Below are 18,572 nucleotides of genomic sequence, written 5' to 3'. Positions count from 1 at the left end.
TTAACAGGACTGAATAAAGCATCTAATCTTTGTATAGTCCTATAAAAAATTTTATCCGTCATTTCCGTAAAAACTCTGTAAAAATGTGCCTTTCACGGATCAATTCACAGAAAATATAAATAATTCGATAAATTCCGTGATATAAGGTTATTAATTCCGGAAATATGAGCCTTTTACGGAAAAAGGACGGAATATAATAAACGGATCGACTTTTTTACAGGGTAAGCAGTGTAGGCGATAATAATTTGAATCAATCTGATTGTGGAAATGCGATAAAATGGGATCTTATGGTATCTCAAAATTGTTTTTAATTTTAAATCCTTTTAAAAAAAAAACTAATCAAAAATTTATATAACTGAAATTTAAATAGGAGAATATCAACTGATTTTGTAAATTCGAATTGTGCTTCCATGATAAAAAGCCGATCCAGATAACCTGTAGCGACAGTTTTTGAATCTATCATTAGAACGAGTCTAATCTCTTGCGACCGGTTATTGGTCCATCCAACATCCCTATAAAAAAATTGGATACGTTTTTTATAAAGTTTTTATACGATTTTTTTTCCTTAGAAATAACGTATCATAATAGGATACGGAAAAATGCACAATTCCATATCACTAAAAATATGGTTTGGATACGGAATTTGCACGGGATTTATGTGGAATTTACATGATTTGATCACTGATTTTATCACGAAATTTATACGATTTACTCACTGAATTTACTATTTGTATTACAGTTTACTATAATTGTATTTACATAAATCTAATTTCACTTTATTAAATTAAATAAAAAATAAAAAATAAACAAAGTACAAATACATTATGAAAATTCCCTCCTTATTAAAACCACCTATTGCAACCAAAATTATCTATAAGTTCAGGTTCATTTGGAGTCAAACAACCTAAAAGAACAAAAAAAAGATTGGAAACAAAACCCCCCCTAATATAGTATCTGCAATCGTCCAAGTCACCAAAAGTCAGCATTCCTACAAAAAAAGAAAGAGAACTCCAGAATGTCTGACCTACATAAAAGAAAAGAATTATGAGGCGTCTAATGAAAAAGAAACCAAAACAACAAATTAAATCCAAAACTGACCTACAAAAAAAGAAGACTCTGAAGCAACAAAACTGAAACAACCTACAAAAAGAAAAGAATCTGAACACAACTTACAAAAAAACAAGAAAATTTGAACTGACCTAAAAAAAGAAAAAAATTCTGAATCATCCTACAAAAAAAAAGGACTCCCAAACTGATCTACAAAAAAGAAACTGAATATTCTCACAAAAAAAACTGGCCTATGAAATTAAATATAAATAAAGAAGAAAGGGGAATAAAGAATAAACCAAAAAAAAAATTTTTTTAAAAAGAGGGGTAACGAAGTTAGGAAAGTTAAAAAAAATTTTTTTTTTAAAGGGAGGTCGTCAAAGTTAGAAAAATAAAAATTTTTTTATAAAGAGGAAATAGAAATAGAAAGAAGAAATTTTTTTTAAAAAAAAAGAAGAGTGGGAATAAAAGAAAAAATTTTTTTTCAAAGGAGTGGCGAAAAAAAATTTTTTTTAAAGTGAGGGTACGAAAAAAAAAAATTATTTTTAAAAGGTGACGAAGAAAGAAGAAAAATTTAGAAAAAATAACAAAAATAAGACAAGAGAAAGAGAAAGGAAAGGAAAGACAGAAAGGAAGATCGGAAGATCAAACTCATCAAAGTAAGGGTTTATATAAAAAACTAAAAACGTATCATAACAAAACAATAAACAATCATGTGATCTCGTGTTATGATACGGAATTTTTGTAAAATTATTTTCTAAAAATATTAAGTTTAAAAATTCCGTATACATTCCGTATGATTAATTTTTTCCGTATACATTTCTTATACATTAGTTTTTTTAAAAAATGTTCAAAAATGAATTGCTTATTAAATATACGGAATTTGTATACGGAATCTATAGAAACGTACATAAAATGTATACAAAACGTATCCTTTCCGTATACATATTTCTTATAGGGCATAAAAGTGGTCATGCATTAAATACATAGAAAATTTATCCCCTGCTCACTAATGATTATCTAGAATTTTTTTTGCCATTTTATAAATTAGGTATTCAGTATAATAACTAAGTTATAGTTTGTAATAGTTATATATGGTCTAATTGAATATAATTTATCAATTTTTTATTGATGTTATTATTATAATACATCTTAAATTTGTGTTAAGTTTTTATTAACTAAAATTTATAGTTGTATTACAATTCCTCCAAATAAAGAGTCGCATTTTGAGATGAAATATTGAGTGTATTTCTATTTAAATCTATAAGAGGTAACATGAATTTTTCTTTAAAAGACGTTCTTGCTTGCCATTTTTAAGGAAATTGTAAAAACTAAAGGAAAGAAGAAACAAAAAAAAGTTTCGTCAAGCTGATAATATGGTGATCATTGATCAATTAGATGCCTAGATGTCCGTGTCCAGGAGTTAGTATTTACTATGTTATCCATAAACAAATGGTTGTTATCCTTTAGATGATAACCCATTTATTTATTACTAGCATAGTAAATAATTAATACTTAATCATTTATTGAAGATTACAGTTTTTGAAAGTCTGTACTTTTATATTAATATTATTAATAGCTTTTTCTAAATTATGAAACAATGATCTTATAGCAAGTATTTAATTTAGATTAGTTTTTTGAGAAGGATTGTAACATTTTGCTTTTATAAATACATAAATGTCATATGTGAAGTTTTATATTGGTTAAAGGTACTAATTCAAATTTCTAGAGTTAAACAATATTTTATATGTATAAATTATAAAGTTGTTGATATCTTTTAGTTATTCTATTAGATCGCTTAAAATTAAGTTCAATTAACGTTTTTAATTGAAATAATTAGTAAAGTTGTTTTTATATGGCGCAAGAATAAATTCTCAGCGATATCTTTACTTTCGACTCTTCATTATTAAAAAAGAATTCACACTTTTGGTCAGTGTTTATTGTTAAAATGGGAAGATAAGCGGTTTATGCTTTTTTATATTGTTTGATGATAAAGATTAATAAAATAAATTCATATAAGATCTGAAAACCTTGCCTATTCATGTACAAAATCTGCTGTAAAATAATTTAAAAAGTTCAAATTGTGCATTAATTACTTCACTTTTTTAAAATCTTTTCACGTCTCGTATTTGCTTAGAATTTTAATAATTTATTTAACCAATAAAATAATACAAATGAATATACAATTTAAATAACTGTCCTTAAAATTTAAAACCCTATTTAGCACTAATAATAAAAAAAAATTTTTTTTTTTGCTCTTCAATTAGTAAAGAAAAGTAAAAAAAAAATATTTCAAAATGTTTTAATGATGAAGTTAAAAAAACCAACGTTAAACAGAGTTTTAAATTGTAATGATTTAATGATTTATATAAAAAAAAAAATAGTAATATCAATGTATACTAATCATAATAAATACAATAATACTTATAATATTGGTAACTAGAAACTAAAAGAGTTTTGTTCAAAACTTTTTCTGTGCTTATTGAATTCGATATTTTAAAGCTAAAAAAAAAAAATAAAACAACAAATTGAACATGAATAATAAGAAATATTAATCATTAACTATATTAATTAAAAATTTACAACTAAATATTCAATTGAGCAATATCAATTTGTAAAGATTCTATTTAATAAATGAAAAGTTTATTAGTAGTATCTTTAAAACTTGCATTTTAATTAACAAAATTATTAAATAATACCTGAAAATTCCTTGCTTATTATATTATCATTATGTTCATAATAATCGTCGGAATTTTTTGGTTCAGGAAGATTATCAAAATTAAGCAATCTACTCGCATAAAAAGCTTCCGAATGTGTTTTATATGATAATCCTAAATTAGTTGAAAGTATTTTATTATTTGATGAATTGTTGTTTATTTCGTCCGCTTTACTAATTTGTTCTCGTAATTCTGCTGTTAAACTCCATGGGTTAAAAATTTCATAAATTTCTTTTGCTGTTGGTCGATTTAATGGGTTTGCATCTAAGCAATTTTTAACTAAATCAATAATAAATTGGGGTACTTTAATATTAAATCTTGGTCTAAGTCCTTGACAAATTTTTATTGCTAAATATTGATCATGGCTGATATCGTGATATGGAGGTAACCCAGAAATTACTTCATACATAATTATTCCAGAACTATAAATATCTGAAGCTTCGGTATAATTTTCTCCTCTTAAAATTTCAGGAGCTATATATGGTAATACACCATACGCGTTGTTTTTTGCATTTACTGATGCATTATAATCCGCAGGTTTACATAATCCCATATCAGTTATATAAACTGTATCATTACCCATTAGTATATTACCAATATGTAAATCTCGATGAATTAGATTATTATTATGAATGGATTCAAGTCCCTTTGCAACATCACATAAATCTCTAATTTTTCTTTCCCAACTTAATTTATTATAATTTGTGTCTAAATAATTTCGTAAATTTCCATTTGTTGCATATTCCAAAACCATCATATAATTTTTTGTTTCCGGATCTTGAGTTATTCCATAAAATCCAATGATAATATCATTACTTACTTTGTGATGAGATGTTATCTAAATACAGAAATAACTATTAATACGATTAAAATTTTAGAATTTCATTAAACGATCAAATAAAAATAAATTATACCTCATTCATGAATTCAAATGTAACATTTTTCGAATTATTTAAACTTTTCAACGCCACAACCATATTTTTACCATATCTTTCCCAATTTTGATTTTTATCATTCCAATCCCATATACGTCCATCAATCCAATTCGCTTTATACACTTTGCCAAATCCACCTTTTGCAATATATTTAATATTATAAAATTTATCATAAGGTATCCATTCTAATACATTTCCTGCATTTTCATGAGCTGATAGTTGTGCATCTTGAATAATCTTATCAATATCATTATTACCACTAGTCCAACTTTTAAAATTTCGTTGAAAGTATATTGTATTGCATATTGAATTACACTTTTCACATATATTATTTAAAACCATCATGTAATTTTTTGTTTCTGGATTCTGAGTTATTCCATAAAATTCACGCTCTCTTTTAATCTACCAATGTAATAATATGTTAGAATAAAAAATACTTATAATCTTGTTAATAAGCTTGTCATACCTTATTTATAAATTCTAATGTAAGATTTTCTGGAGTATTTAAACTCTTCAAATTTACAAACATATTATGATTAGTTCTTTCCAAATTTTGATTTGCATCATCCCAATAACTCCAATAACTTATATTTCCATCAATCCAATTTGCTATGTATATTTTGTTAAATTCACCTTTTGCAATATGTTTGATATTGCAAAATTTATCATAAGGTATCCATTCTAATGCTTTATTCACATTATTATGAGCTGATAGCTGAGTGTCTTGAATAAATTTATCAATATCATCATTATCACTAGTCCAATAATTGAAATTTCGTTGAAAATATATTGAATTACATTTTTCATTACATTTTTTACATATATCACCCAAAACCATCACATAATTTTGTTTTTTTGGATCCTGAGTTATTCCATAAATTTCATATCCTTTAATCTACAAATGTAATAATATGTTAGAAAAAAAATACTTATAATCTTGTTAATAAGCTTGTCATACCTTATTTATAAATTCTGATGTAAAATTTTCTGGAATATTTAAACTTTTCAAATTTACAAACATATCATGATGACTTCTTATCCAATTTTCATTTTTATTATTCCAATAACTTATATTTCCATCAATCCAATTTGCCTTATATATTTCTCCAAATTCATCTTTTGCAATATATTTGATATTGTGAAATTTATCATAAGGTATCCATTCTAATGCTTTCTTCACATCATTATGAGCTGATAGCTGAGTATCCTGAATAAATTTATCAATATCATCATTGTCACTAGTCCAACTTTTAAAATTTCGTTGAAAATGTATTGAATTACATATTTTATCACACTCTTCACATATATTAATCAAAACCATCATGTAATTTTTTGTTTCTGGATTCTGAGTTATTCCATAAAATTCATCTCTTTTAATCTACAAATATAATAATAATATGTTAAAAAAAAAATAATTATAATCTTGTCAACAAGCTTATCATACCTCATTTACAGATTCTAATATAGGAATGTTTGGAGTATTTAAACTTTTCAAATTTACAAACATATGATTATTTCTTATCCAATTTTGATTTGCAACATCCCAATAACGTATATTTCCATCAATCCAATTTGCTATATATATTTCGCCAAATTCATCTTTTGCAATATATTTAATATTATGAAATTTATCATAAGGTATCCATTCTAATGCTTTCTTCACATTATAATGAGTTGATAACTGAGTATCTTGAATAAATTTATCAATATCATTATTATCACTAGTCCAATAATTGAAATTTTGTAGAAAATATATTGAATAACAATTTTCATGGCATTTTTTACATATATTATTAAAAACTATCATGTAATTTTTTGTTTCTGGATTCTGAGTTATTCCATAAAATTCATCTCTTTTAATCTACAAATATAATAATAATATGTTAGAAAAAAATTAATTATAATCTTGTTAACAAGCTTATCATACCTCACTTACAGATTCTAATAATATAAGAATGTTTGGAATATTTAAACTCTTCAAATTTACAAACATATTATGATTATTTCTTCTCAAATTTTTATTTGCAACATCCCAATAACGTATATTTCCATCAATACAATTTGCTATATATATTTCGCCAAATTCATCTTTTGCAATATGTTTAATATTGTGAAATTTATCATAAGGTATCCATTCTAATGCTTTCTTCACATCATTATGAGCTGATAGCTGAGTATCTTGAATAAATTTATCAATATCATTATTATCACTAGTCCAATAATTGAAATTTTGTTGAAAATATATTGAATAACAATTTTCATGGCATTTTTTACATATATTATTAAAAACTATCATGTAATTTTTTGTTTCTGGATTCTGAGTTATTCCATAAAATTCATCTCTTTTAATCTACAAATATAATAATAATATGTTAGAAAAAAATTAATTATAATCTTGTTAACAAGCTTATAATACCTCACTTACAGATTCTAATAATATAAGAATGTTTGGTATATTTAAACTCTTCAAATTTACAAACATATTATGATTATTTCTTCTCCAATTTTGATTTGCAACATCCCAATAACGTATTTTTCCATCAATCCAATTTGCTATATATATTTCGCCAAATTCATCTTTTGCAATATATTTAATATTGTGAAATTTATCATAAGGTATCCATTCTAATGCTTTCTTCACATCATTATGAGCTGATAGCTGAGTATCTTGAATAGATTTATCAATATTATCATTGCCACTGGTCCAATTTTTAAAATTTTTCTGAAAATGTTTTACATAACAATGATCATTTCCGCAACTTTCACACTTATCATTACGAAATGACAATAATAATTTCCTTATAATTTGACTCATTTGCAATTCAATAAGAATTGATTAAAAGTAAAATAAGTAATTAATAATAAATACTAATAAAAAAAGGTGGAGTAAGGATTGTGGGAAATATATTTTGCAGGAAAAACAGAAAGAAAAATTTTATCTCTGCATAGAGCGAATTATATATAATGCAATAATCAGGTGATTTGTGTTGTGTAAAACAAGACTAAATCCGGATAACAAAAGAAATGCAGTGTAATAGTGTCACTTTTGGCGATCATTTCGTAAAAGAGCCAATTCCATAATTTAATTACTGCTTTTTCTTCTTTTTTATTCGTCAATTTGTTGAAATTTTCATTGTACACTTCTCTAAGTATCTCCCATATTCGACTTTTTCCTCTCAATATTATCGAAGGGTGTTCTAAGATTAAAATTATAATTCCTTAAAATTTTAATTTCATCATTTTTGTTATCGTCTTCTAACCGTTTTTCAAACCTATATATTGATTCTTGTACAATTTCATCTATTGTGAACACATTATCTTCACATAGCCAAATATGTTCCCAAGTTTCTTTCTCATTTTTCCCACATCTTTTACATATATCATTTTCTATTTTGTCAGTGTTTCTTTTAAAAAGAGTATCCTAAGTTGGTAATTCTTTTAATAGATTTTTTATTCAATAAGATCTATCCTTCGTATCTTTTTGATTGCATTGTCTTTGAGTAAAATTTATGCGGTTACTGACAAATTCAAAAGTCGATTGCCAGTCGAATTCTTTTCTAAAATTATACATAAATAAATCATCTAATTTTTCGCTATTGAGAATTTTGTTTTTCCATATCACGTCAGTAACTTTCTTTCTTCATTTTCGAAATCCTCCAGTTATAATTTTTTTCTTCCAAATTAAATTATATTCATTAACTAATAGCGCTTCATCTATTATCTCAATTTGATGATTTATCGTCCACGTAACTCCTTTCCATTTAATATCTCTCTCGCTTTTTTCTTCATCTCTTTTATGTTTTTGTATTCTTTTTCGTTGCAGCAGTCTATTATATCTATTTCATTATTTTCTAGGAACTTTTCTATATATAATAAACTCTATATAAAATTCACTATCTATTTTTCGCCTATTACATTTGTGGAACTGACTCCATCAGAGCAGAGTTTAGAACCGAATCACTAGGACCCAGAAATATATATATAGGGGTCAGGTGATGAAAAAATTTTTTTACTATAAGCTGTACGCATTTTTTCAGGGCCGGAATTATGATAATGTTAGCCCGTTACTATAATAGGAAATAATATTATGACCGGCATTATCAAAAATTATCTAAAAAAGGAAAGATTTTCATGATTTTTTTAGTTTAAAATACGCAAACTCAAACCTGACCCTTATACATATCGGCGAATTTGATTCATCATCCAAATACGTTGAATTTTATAGCAACAAAGATGCAGCAAAAATAGAATATGTAATACAATAATCCGATAAGTATATTCGACTTTTAAAAAATACAGTTTAGTGCGATTTAAAATTTGGCCAGAATTAGCGTAATTTTGGCTAAAATTAACATTATATTAAAATACGAAGATTCTAAATAAAAAACAAATTTCTAGCAGCTACTTTACTAGAATCGTTGAAATGTAATAGCTACTTTAACCATATATATGACTAGTTTAACTTTACATACGCTTTTAATAAATAATGCATTCATGACGTAAATTATTATTAGATAAAAGATAATAATTAAAAGTGTTAACATGTGGCTAATTATGAGGTACTTTGTTAAACTAAATTTTTTTACTCAAAATGTTTTCACGCTAATAGTAAACTTGCTACAATAAGAAAGCAGTGAAATATATCCTTCACCCTGAGGTACGATCTGGATGAATCTGATCAATCCATTAGCTAGATAATCCCAGACTAAAAAATTCCCTTCTCCTTTAAATGCCTTCAAAAGCTGTTCCATTAATACTGAAGTGGTTCCTTTCTATAAAAAATAAATAAATAAAGAGGTGTTAGTAACTTTACTAACATCCCTAATTAAAAAAAAAATCTGCCATCTTTATCTTTAAAATACCTTTCAAGGGAGGTTCTGACAGATAATCCAGTTAATCTTGATGATTTGGATCACATCTTTATGATGACCCATTATAACATCCCAAGATCTCTAAATTCGTCATTGACAAATTTCAACTGAAATTCCACACTTCAGAACCATCTAAAAAAAAAGAATGAATGAAACGTTAGTGAGAGTTTCATTAAAAAAAAGTCATTCAAAGAAAAGAAGTGCGGAGCCTACAAATAAAAAAATACTTTAATATATTATTTTCTTTGATGATGCTTTCAAAAGCTTCTCGAAAAACTTACCTAGGGTTCCGATGTGATACCATTCCTACAAATATAAAAAAAGTTAAAAAAATCATTTTTAAATAGTCCAAAAAAGCGAAATGTAGTAATCATTTGTTCCTCTCACCAAATTTCCGTGTGTCCAAGAGCCTGAAAAATTACCTAAAAAAGGAAAAAACTGCTAGTTAATAGTTCATAAATAAACAAGTTAAAGAAAAATACCACACACCATTACGCACGTCTAAGAAATCCGCCTAAAAAAGGAAAAAAAAAGAAATCGTTAGTTAAAGTTTTGTTAAATTATAAAGAAAAAAGTACTGGAACTTACAGATTCTAAGAACAAGCTGTCTGAAACCTAAAGAAAAGAAATAAATGAACAAAATGAACATTAGTAAAAGAAAACGAAACAAAAAAAAATAATGAAAAAAATTGGGCATTAACCTTTATTTCCAAAGAGAACTGTCAAGCCTAAAAAAGAAAAATCGCTGGCACCTAAAAAAAAGAAGAGCCAGCCAAAGAAAGGATAAATTAGTAAAGAAAATGACGGAAAAATAAAATTAAAGTAAAAGAATACCAATCTCTATTCCGTAAAGAAAGCTGCAGAAACCTAAGAAAAAGTATTAAAACCTAATAAAATGAAAAAGCAAGGTGAAAATTAGTAATGAAATGAAAAGAAAAAAAATAACCTGAAGAGAATAAGCAAACCTAGAGAAATCTGAAAAAAAGAAGCCGCCAAAATCTAAAAGAAAAAAAAAAGACAAAATCTACAAAAAAGAAAAATAAAAGTTAATAAAAAGGCAAAAGAAAACAAGACAGAAGAAAACAAAAAAGAAGGACACCACCTCTATTTTCAGAGAGAATTGGCAAAATCTAAAAGAAATGAAAAAATTGGAAAAAATGAACTGTTAGTAAAGTTCACTAAAATAAAATACAAAAAAAATAGAAATTAACCTTACTAGAATCCAATATCCAAAGAGAACTGCCTAGATAAAGGAAAGAACAAACTGTTAGAAATTGTTTGTTAAAATAAAAACAATTAAGAAAAAAATAAAAATAAAAAAAACTTACCAAAATTTTGCGTCTAAGGAAACTGGAAGAACCACCTAAAAAAATATACAATCGAAATGCTAGAAAACCCTCTTGTCTAACTAACCCAATATGGTGAGCACATCACCGTATAAATAATACACTGGGAGCTCATAATTAATAGCTTTTGGAATTTCAATATTTTTAAATTTGCTAAACTTTTCTTGAACTGCTTCGGCAAACTCTGACGTGTAATTTATTAAAGAGATGCCAAATACAAGGTCTCCAAGTTTATTTCCTATAAAGAAAAAGAAATACTATTAATAAAAATACATTAATATTAAACCTTTCCCTAAAAACTTACTGAGGCATATATATAATATACACTTTTCAGGTTATCTGTTCTAAAAAAATAGTTTTAAAAAAAATCCCGCAAAAAAAATTCATGTACAGTACATGTTGTGCCTCAGATCGATTCTTGTCTGTCAGATTACAATTGTCAGGTATATAAATAGATTAAATAAGTAAGGTTAAGTTTTCAATTTGGGAAATGATCATCAGGCTTATAACTAAATTTGGATTGAATACAGGTTTTAATCTTGATTTAAAAGCATAACAAATTTTGATCTGATAGTCATTTTTCGACGCATCTTTTTTTTTAAATATTTTTTTTTTTTTATTAAATTTTTTCAAATAATTTTTTTTATTACTTATCACATTTTTAATATATTCATTTTTTATTTTTATAAATCTAGTATAATTACGTAAAACATAAATTATGAAAGAAGAAGGCACTTATCCTAAAAGTTCATTTATAAAACTTTTTGATAATAAAAGAACCTATTTTTACGAGATAATAAAAGAGGGAACATATCCTCTTACAGAACAACTTCATTATACCAGGAATCCGAAACATCCAATTCCTCATAATTATGTTGTCAAGACCCAATATGGAAAAGCAATTTATACAGTTGAATGTTCAATTGAATATGTGGAAAAAAAACCTTTATACAAAATTTGCTTTGGAGTTAATTTTTCAAGAGAAGTACATTCCTGGGAGACATCTACAGATGCTGCCTGCAAGTATTATCAGGTACATTTATTTTTTAAAAATATTTTTTATTGTTGAAATAAATATTAACTAATTATTCTATTAGGAGTTTAATGGAATGAAAGAAATGGAGAAAAATCGAAATAGGGACCAGTCAAACAAAGAAAATAAAGGAAAAATATCTGGTCCTTTACTTTTTGGTCTCAAGTTACTTAGTGTTGAACGAGTGCGTAGAACAATGTCTCTAGATCTTAAAATTCGGCCATTTATTGATCTTGGTAATTCTCAAAAACGTCGCAGAATACTTGGATTATCACAGAGTATTTTAGATATTGTTGAAAGAGAAAGAGACAATACATTTCATCCAGATGATCAAATAAAACTTAAACAAATAAAATTTGAGATAGATGATGATGTATATGATATTAATTTTGGAAAGGTGAATAAAATAGAGGAAATAAAAAAAATTGAAGCAGTAGTTAAATCTTTGGATAAAGGTCATATATCAAGAGAAGCTTATCGATCTCTAGCACGAATTGAAGATCTTCCATGTGAAAAGGCAGTATGTGATATATGGCAAAAAATTAATGCAGAAATGAAGAAACAGGTCCCACTAACTCTTGTTGATTTATTGCAACTGACTAAATTTGAACCAATTAGAGAAGAACCAAATATTACTGATAGTGAAATTATTACAAATATGTTAGAATCAATTGGAAAAGGAGGTCAACGTCGTATAACAGATATTTTAAACTATATAATACCATTATATATTGAAAAAGGAATTTTAATTCCTAGACAATCAACATTACATATTCGAATTTCAGGAGATGGGCGTAATGTTGGACGCAAAGTGAAACATGTAATGGTCACAATGACATTATTGAATGATTTAAATGGATTACAAAAACCAGATAACCACTATACTTTGGTTTTATATCCAGGAGCTGAAACATATGAGTCTCTTAAGAATGTATTAACTCCTTTAATTTCTGATTTATGTATATTAAAAGAGAAAGGTTTTAATCAAATAGGTGGCAACCAATGGCCCGTAGAACTATATTTCAGTTCCGATTGGAAATTTTTAGCAATTTGTTTAGGAATGAATGCTGCTAATGCACAGTATTTCTGTCCATGGTGTGATTGTAATAAAAATAGCATTAATACTACTTCAAAAAAAATCAACAAATCAATGGATAATATTAAAGTCAATTATAAACAAATAAATGGCCATATCAAAGAACCTTTATTTCATATGATACCATTACAAAATTGGGTGGTTGACGAGTTGCATATTTTTTTGCGATTAACAGATAGACTGTGGGAACTAATGATTTCTGATCTCCGCCGTGAGACTGCAAATGAAGAAATTTGGAAAGGAAAAATTTTATCAGAAATGCAAAGACTTAATATTTCGTTTCAATTTTGGCATGAAAAAAATACAAATAATCTGTCTTATACTTCATTAATGGGTCCAGACAAATTAAAAGTTCTAAAAGAATTTGACCTTTTTGCTGTATTTCAATCAATAACACAAGCCATACAAATCCGTGCCTTATGGGATCAATTTAATGAACTATATCATCTAATACAAGATAAAAAAACAACTGGTGAATTTTTTCGTTATAAGGCCAAATCTTGGTTAGATGAATTTACAGCTCCTTCTACAGGACATCCAAATAGAGGTAATTTTGTTAGAGGCATGTATCGTATTCAGGATATAACACCATATATTCATGTGTTATGCAATCATGTTGCGGAGTTTCTTGAAATTCATCATAAGTTTGGATTGGCAGCATTTTCATGTTCTCCAGTTGAAAAAAAAAATCATATGCAGATATGCCTTTATTTTCAAAACACATTGAAAGATGGAGGGAATAGAAATTCGCGAAAATCAGCAATTTTGGAAATGTTAGAGCATGAAAATCGGCAATTGTACTTTGCATCAAATAGAGTTCCTAATTTTTTTAAAAAATCCAAAAAATACAGACTCGAATAACAGGATTTTATTTGTTATCAAATAAAAAAAAATGAAAAAACGTATTCAATTGAACTAATTTATCTATATAATTTTTTTTATTATTTGCTATTTACATTATAAGATTTTCTTTAAATTTGACATTGATCTAAAAAAAAACGAAATTGAGCTGAACCTGCTTCAAATTTATGGTTCTCTTTATCTTTACCCCCTGTCACCTTCCATTGAACAGTCATTTCTCCATTAACTAATGATTTTGTTTTAGATTTTTTTGCACTTTGTTCATAATTACTATTTTCAACCTCAGGCATATGCAAACGGACAAAGCTTAATTGCCCTCCTCCATAATTACGTTCTCCCCAATTTTCATCATCCAAGATTTTTCCAACTTCTTCAAAGGCTTTTTCCCCCTTAAAACTACAAAAATAAGAAGACCCACATGGAGAATAACGAGTTATATGATTTTTAAAAATACTAACAAAAGCATCTTCACTGCAATGTATTGAAAATACTTGTTTCCCAACAGCAGTGTGATGATTTTTAAGACGTTTTTGCAACTCTTTGATTATAGCTTTTTTTAAATGTGAAAGTTCGGAGTTTGGAACTGACCGAACGTGTGACGGAAGTGTATTGTAGGACACATGTTTTAGTGTTTCATGTCGTTGAAGTCCTGAGCGATTTTTAAACCCTTTTGCACGCCTTTTGCAAATAGAGCAATATAACTTAGTTGAATCTTGAGTAGACATGACTAAAAAAGAGAAATCTGTAAGTAAACAATAGCTAAAAAAAAAAAATAGAGAAAACTAATAAAACAAATTCATAAATTTAAAGAAAAATCAGCAGGTTTAGCCTGAAATATATACCAAGGTTAGTCGGATGGGTTGAACGCATTTTTTTCGTTAAGTTATTTTTGTTTAACGATTAGTTAGATGGAAAATTTTATTTAATAAAATCTGTATATTCACATGACATAATATCACATGAATATCGAACACATTGGTATTATGTAATGGGACAGATAAGGCAATTATATCAATTAAATTTAAATGAACTAAACTCGCCCATATGATATATATTTCTGGGTCCTGAATCACTTCTGATATTCATAATTCCGGCCGGAATTATATGATCAGCACAAATTTTCTTTTTGGAATTTGTGTAATGCCACGTGACCAGTTTAGCTTCCAGAGTTGATTTTCAGAGTCAAACCGTTCGTTTCACTGAGCTGCTCGGTCAGCTCAAAAATGGCTCCAACGTTCAGTTTTAAAACCAATTTGAGTCACTCCATTTGGAACTTTTTCCATCCCTACTCACGGATCACGAATTAATATACAATAAAAAATGCTGACATAATAATTTAAATCAGGAGTCGATTGAGTCGTGTGCATAACATGACTCACAAGCTGACCAAAAAAAAAACTAGATTAATAAAAAAAACAGAACGCATGATATACACTTCATAAAAAAAAGGAAAAAAATAATAATAGTAATAAAATAAATAAAATAAGATAAAACAAACATCATTACTTTCAGTTTCAGATTTTTTACTTTAAAAAAGAATTTATCAGCCTTGGTAACTCGACAATATACTGACGTCTGATGGTAAGATTAATAATAAAAGAAATGCTTATTCGTGAAAAGATAACAAATTATCTCGACACATTTTACATATGATATTAGTATTTATTAACTTAAATTACTATTTTATTGTGCAAATGTTTAGAAATATTACAATAAAATATAATGATAATTTTTCCTTTCCCTATGACCTTTTCTGCAGATCCTACTGTCTATTTCAAACACCATAACATAAATTTTTGATAAGAAGATTTTTAGGAATAGAACAAAAGGTCCTAAATTTATTCTAAATTTTTCTTTGCCTATGTTTGTTATTTAACATGGAAAAACTATAGAATATATTAAGTACGAATCAAAAAAAATTATTCAAAGACATTAACTGTATATAACCATTTTCATTCGATTAAGAAATATCAATTTGTAAAGATTCTATTTAATAAATTAAAAATCAATTATTAGTATTATTATTATAATATTAAAAAGTGATTTGAATTATTATTAATTAATTAATACCTGAAATTTCCATGCCAATTATATTATCATTTCGTTCATAATAATCATCAGAATTTTTCGGTTCAGGTAGATTATCAAAATTAAGCAATCTACTTGCATAAAAAGTTTCCGAATGTGTTTTATATGATAATCCTAAATTAGTTGAAGGTATTTTATTATTTGATGAATTGTTGTTTATTTCGACCGTTTTACTAATTTGTTTTCGTAATTCTGTTGATAAACTCCATGGGTTAAAAATTTCATAAATTTCTTTTGCTGTTGGTCGATTTAATGGGTTTGCATCTAAACAACTTTTAACTAGATCAACGATAAATTGTGGTACTTTAATATTAAATCTTGGTCTAAGTCCTTGACAAATTTTTATTGCTAAATATTGATCATGGTTGAGATCATGATATGGAGGTAATCCAGAAATCACTTCATACATAATTATACCAAAACTATAAATATCTGAAGCTTCGGTATAATTTTCTCCTCTTAAAATTTCAGGAGCTATATATGGTAATACACCATACGTGTTGTTTTTTGCATTTTCTGATTCATTATAATCCGCAGGTTTACATAATCCCATATCAGTTATATAAACTGTATCATTACCCATTAGTATATTACCAATATGTAAATCTCGATGAATTAAGTTATTATTATGGATGGATTCAAGTCCCTTTGCAACATCACATAAATCTCTAATTTTTCTTTCCCAACTTAATTTATTATAATTTGTGTCTAAATAATTTCGTAAACTTCCATTTATTGCATATTCTAAAACCATCATATAATCTTTTGTTTCCGGATCTTGAGTTATTCCATAAAATCCAATAATAATATCATTACTTACTTTATGATGAGATGTTATCTAAATATAAAAATTAATACGATTAAAATTTTAGAATTTTCATTAATAATTGATCAAATAAAAATAAATTATACCTCATTCATGAATTCAAATGTAACATTTTTCGAATTATTTAAACTTTTCAACGCCACAACCATATTTTTACCATATCTTTCCCAATTTTGATTTTTATCATTCCAATCCCATATACGTCCATCAATCCAATTCGCTTTATATACTTTGCCAAATCCACCTTTTGCAATATATTTAATATTATAGAATTTATCATAAGGTATCCATTCTAATACATTTCTTGCATTTTTATGAGCTGATAATTGTGCATCTTGAATAATCTTATCAATATCATTATTACCACTAGTCCAACTTTTAAAATTTCGTTGAAAGTATATTGTATTACATATTTTATTACATTTTTTACATTTATCACTCAAAACCATCATATAATTTTTTGTCTGTGGATCTTGAGTTATTCCATAACTACTATGAATCTATTAAATATAAATATAATATATTAGTATAGTAAAAATAGGAAGAATCAAAATTTAAAATTTCGTTAAAACAATACCTCGTTCATAATTACTGATTTAACATTTTTTGGATTATTTAAACTTTTTAAAGTTACAAACATATTTTTATTACGTCTTCTCCAATTTCTAAAATTATTATTCCATTTATAAACATATCCATCAATCCAATTTGCTTTATATTCTTTACCAAAACTATCTTCTAAAATATATTTTATATTATAAAATCTATCATAAGGTATCCATTCTAGTGCATTTCCTGCATTTTCATGAGTTGATAGTTGTGCATCTTGAATAAGCTTATCAATATCATTATTACCACTAGTCCAACTTTTAAAATTTCTTTGAAAATATATTGAATTACATATATAATTACATTTCGCACATTTATTATTTAAAACGATCATATAATTTTTTTTGGGATCCTGAGTCATTCCATACAATTCATGGTCTCTTTTAATCTACAAATGTAATAATAATATGTTAGAAAAAAAAAATACTTATAATCTTGTTAATAAGCTTATCATACCTTATTTATAAATTCTAATGTAAGATTTTCTGGGGTATTTAAACCCTTCAAATTTACAAACATATTTTGATTATATCTTTTCCAATTTTGATTTTCATCATCCCATTTATCTATAAGTCCATCAATCCAATTTGCCTCATATATTTCGCCAAATTCATCTTTTGCAATATGTTTGATATTGTGAAATTTATCATAAGGTATCCATTCTAATGCATTTCCTGCATTTTTATGAGCTGATAGCTGAGTATCTTGAATAAGTTTATCAATATCATTATTACCACTGGTCCAATTTTTAAAATTATTTTGAAAAATAGTTGCATTACATGCATGATAACATTTTTTACATTCATCATTTAAGACCATCATATAATTTTTTGATTCTGGATCCTGAGTTATTCCATAAAGCCTATGATTGGTCTGATTGGCCTATAAATATAATATATTAGTAAAAATATTTAAATAATGCTTTTTAAAATTATAGTGAATTTACAAAAATATTTAAACTTTCATTCAAAAATGAACTATACCTTATTTATTAATTCTGATGTAATATTTTTAGAATTATCTAAACTTTTTAAATTTACAAACATATTTTGATTATATCTTTTCCAATTATGATTTTCAATATCCCATTCATCTATACATCCATCAATCCAATTTGCTTTGTAGATATTATCTTCTGCAATA

General features: G+C 26.2%; 6 protein-coding genes across 6 annotated transcripts; 1 reads left to right on the top strand and 5 right to left on the bottom strand.

The window, feature by feature from the left end:
- Nucleotides 1–842: 842 nt before the first annotated feature.
- On the bottom strand, nucleotides 843–1,227 carry OCT59_012504 (uncharacterized protein; the record flags this gene model as incomplete). Its single annotated transcript, XM_066134520.1, has 3 exons — nucleotides 843–1,024; nucleotides 1,099–1,140; nucleotides 1,200–1,227. 3 exons carry the CDS (start codon nucleotides 1,225–1,227, stop codon nucleotides 843–845), a joined length of 252 nt encoding a protein of 83 aa, XP_065989779.1.
- Nucleotides 1,228–3,632: 2,405 nt separating this feature from the next.
- Nucleotides 3,633–4,687, bottom strand: OCT59_012503 (uncharacterized protein; the record flags this gene model as incomplete). Its single annotated transcript, XM_025323195.2, has 4 exons — nucleotides 3,633–3,670; nucleotides 3,747–4,028; nucleotides 4,581–4,602; nucleotides 4,679–4,687. The coding sequence occupies 4 exons, from the start codon at nucleotides 4,685–4,687 to the stop codon at nucleotides 3,633–3,635; spliced, it is 351 nt and encodes a 116-aa protein (XP_025164150.2).
- Nucleotides 4,688–9,424: 4,737 nt separating this feature from the next.
- On the bottom strand, nucleotides 9,425–11,031 carry OCT59_012502 (uncharacterized protein; the record flags this gene model as incomplete). Its single annotated transcript, XM_066134519.1, has 3 exons — nucleotides 9,425–9,471; nucleotides 10,899–10,911; nucleotides 10,984–11,031. 3 exons carry the CDS (start codon nucleotides 11,029–11,031, stop codon nucleotides 9,425–9,427), a joined length of 108 nt encoding a protein of 35 aa, XP_065989778.1.
- A 603-nt stretch (nucleotides 11,032–11,634) lies between these two features.
- Nucleotides 11,635–13,906, top strand: OCT59_012501 (uncharacterized protein; the record flags this gene model as incomplete). The annotated part of the gene is made up of 2 exons (XM_025321540.2): nucleotides 11,635–11,949; nucleotides 12,014–13,906. The coding sequence occupies 2 exons, from the start codon at nucleotides 11,635–11,637 to the stop codon at nucleotides 13,904–13,906; spliced, it is 2,208 nt and encodes a 735-aa protein (XP_025168614.2).
- A 110-nt stretch (nucleotides 13,907–14,016) lies between these two features.
- OCT59_012500 (uncharacterized protein) lies at nucleotides 14,017–14,631 on the bottom strand (the record flags this gene model as incomplete). The annotated part of the gene is made up of 1 exon (XM_025328002.2): nucleotides 14,017–14,631. One exon carries the CDS (start codon nucleotides 14,629–14,631, stop codon nucleotides 14,017–14,019), a length of 615 nt encoding a protein of 204 aa, XP_025168616.2.
- Nucleotides 14,632–15,866: 1,235 nt separating this feature from the next.
- OCT59_012499 (uncharacterized protein) lies at nucleotides 15,867–16,915 on the bottom strand (the record flags this gene model as incomplete). The annotated part of the gene is made up of 4 exons (XM_025321542.2): nucleotides 15,867–15,892; nucleotides 15,977–16,342; nucleotides 16,811–16,832; nucleotides 16,907–16,915. The coding sequence occupies 4 exons, from the start codon at nucleotides 16,913–16,915 to the stop codon at nucleotides 15,867–15,869; spliced, it is 423 nt and encodes a 140-aa protein (XP_025168617.2).
- Between the last annotated feature and the right edge of the window lie 1,657 nt (nucleotides 16,916–18,572).

This window comes from Rhizophagus irregularis, chromosome 2, assembly GCF_026210795.1.
Source record: "Rhizophagus irregularis chromosome 2, complete sequence".
In the NCBI taxonomy this organism is placed as follows: domain Eukaryota; kingdom Fungi; phylum Glomeromycota; class Glomeromycetes; order Glomerales; family Glomeraceae; genus Rhizophagus; species Rhizophagus irregularis.
The sequence above is the reverse complement of the archived record's forward strand: the minus strand, read 5'-3'. Positions and strand labels throughout refer to the sequence as shown.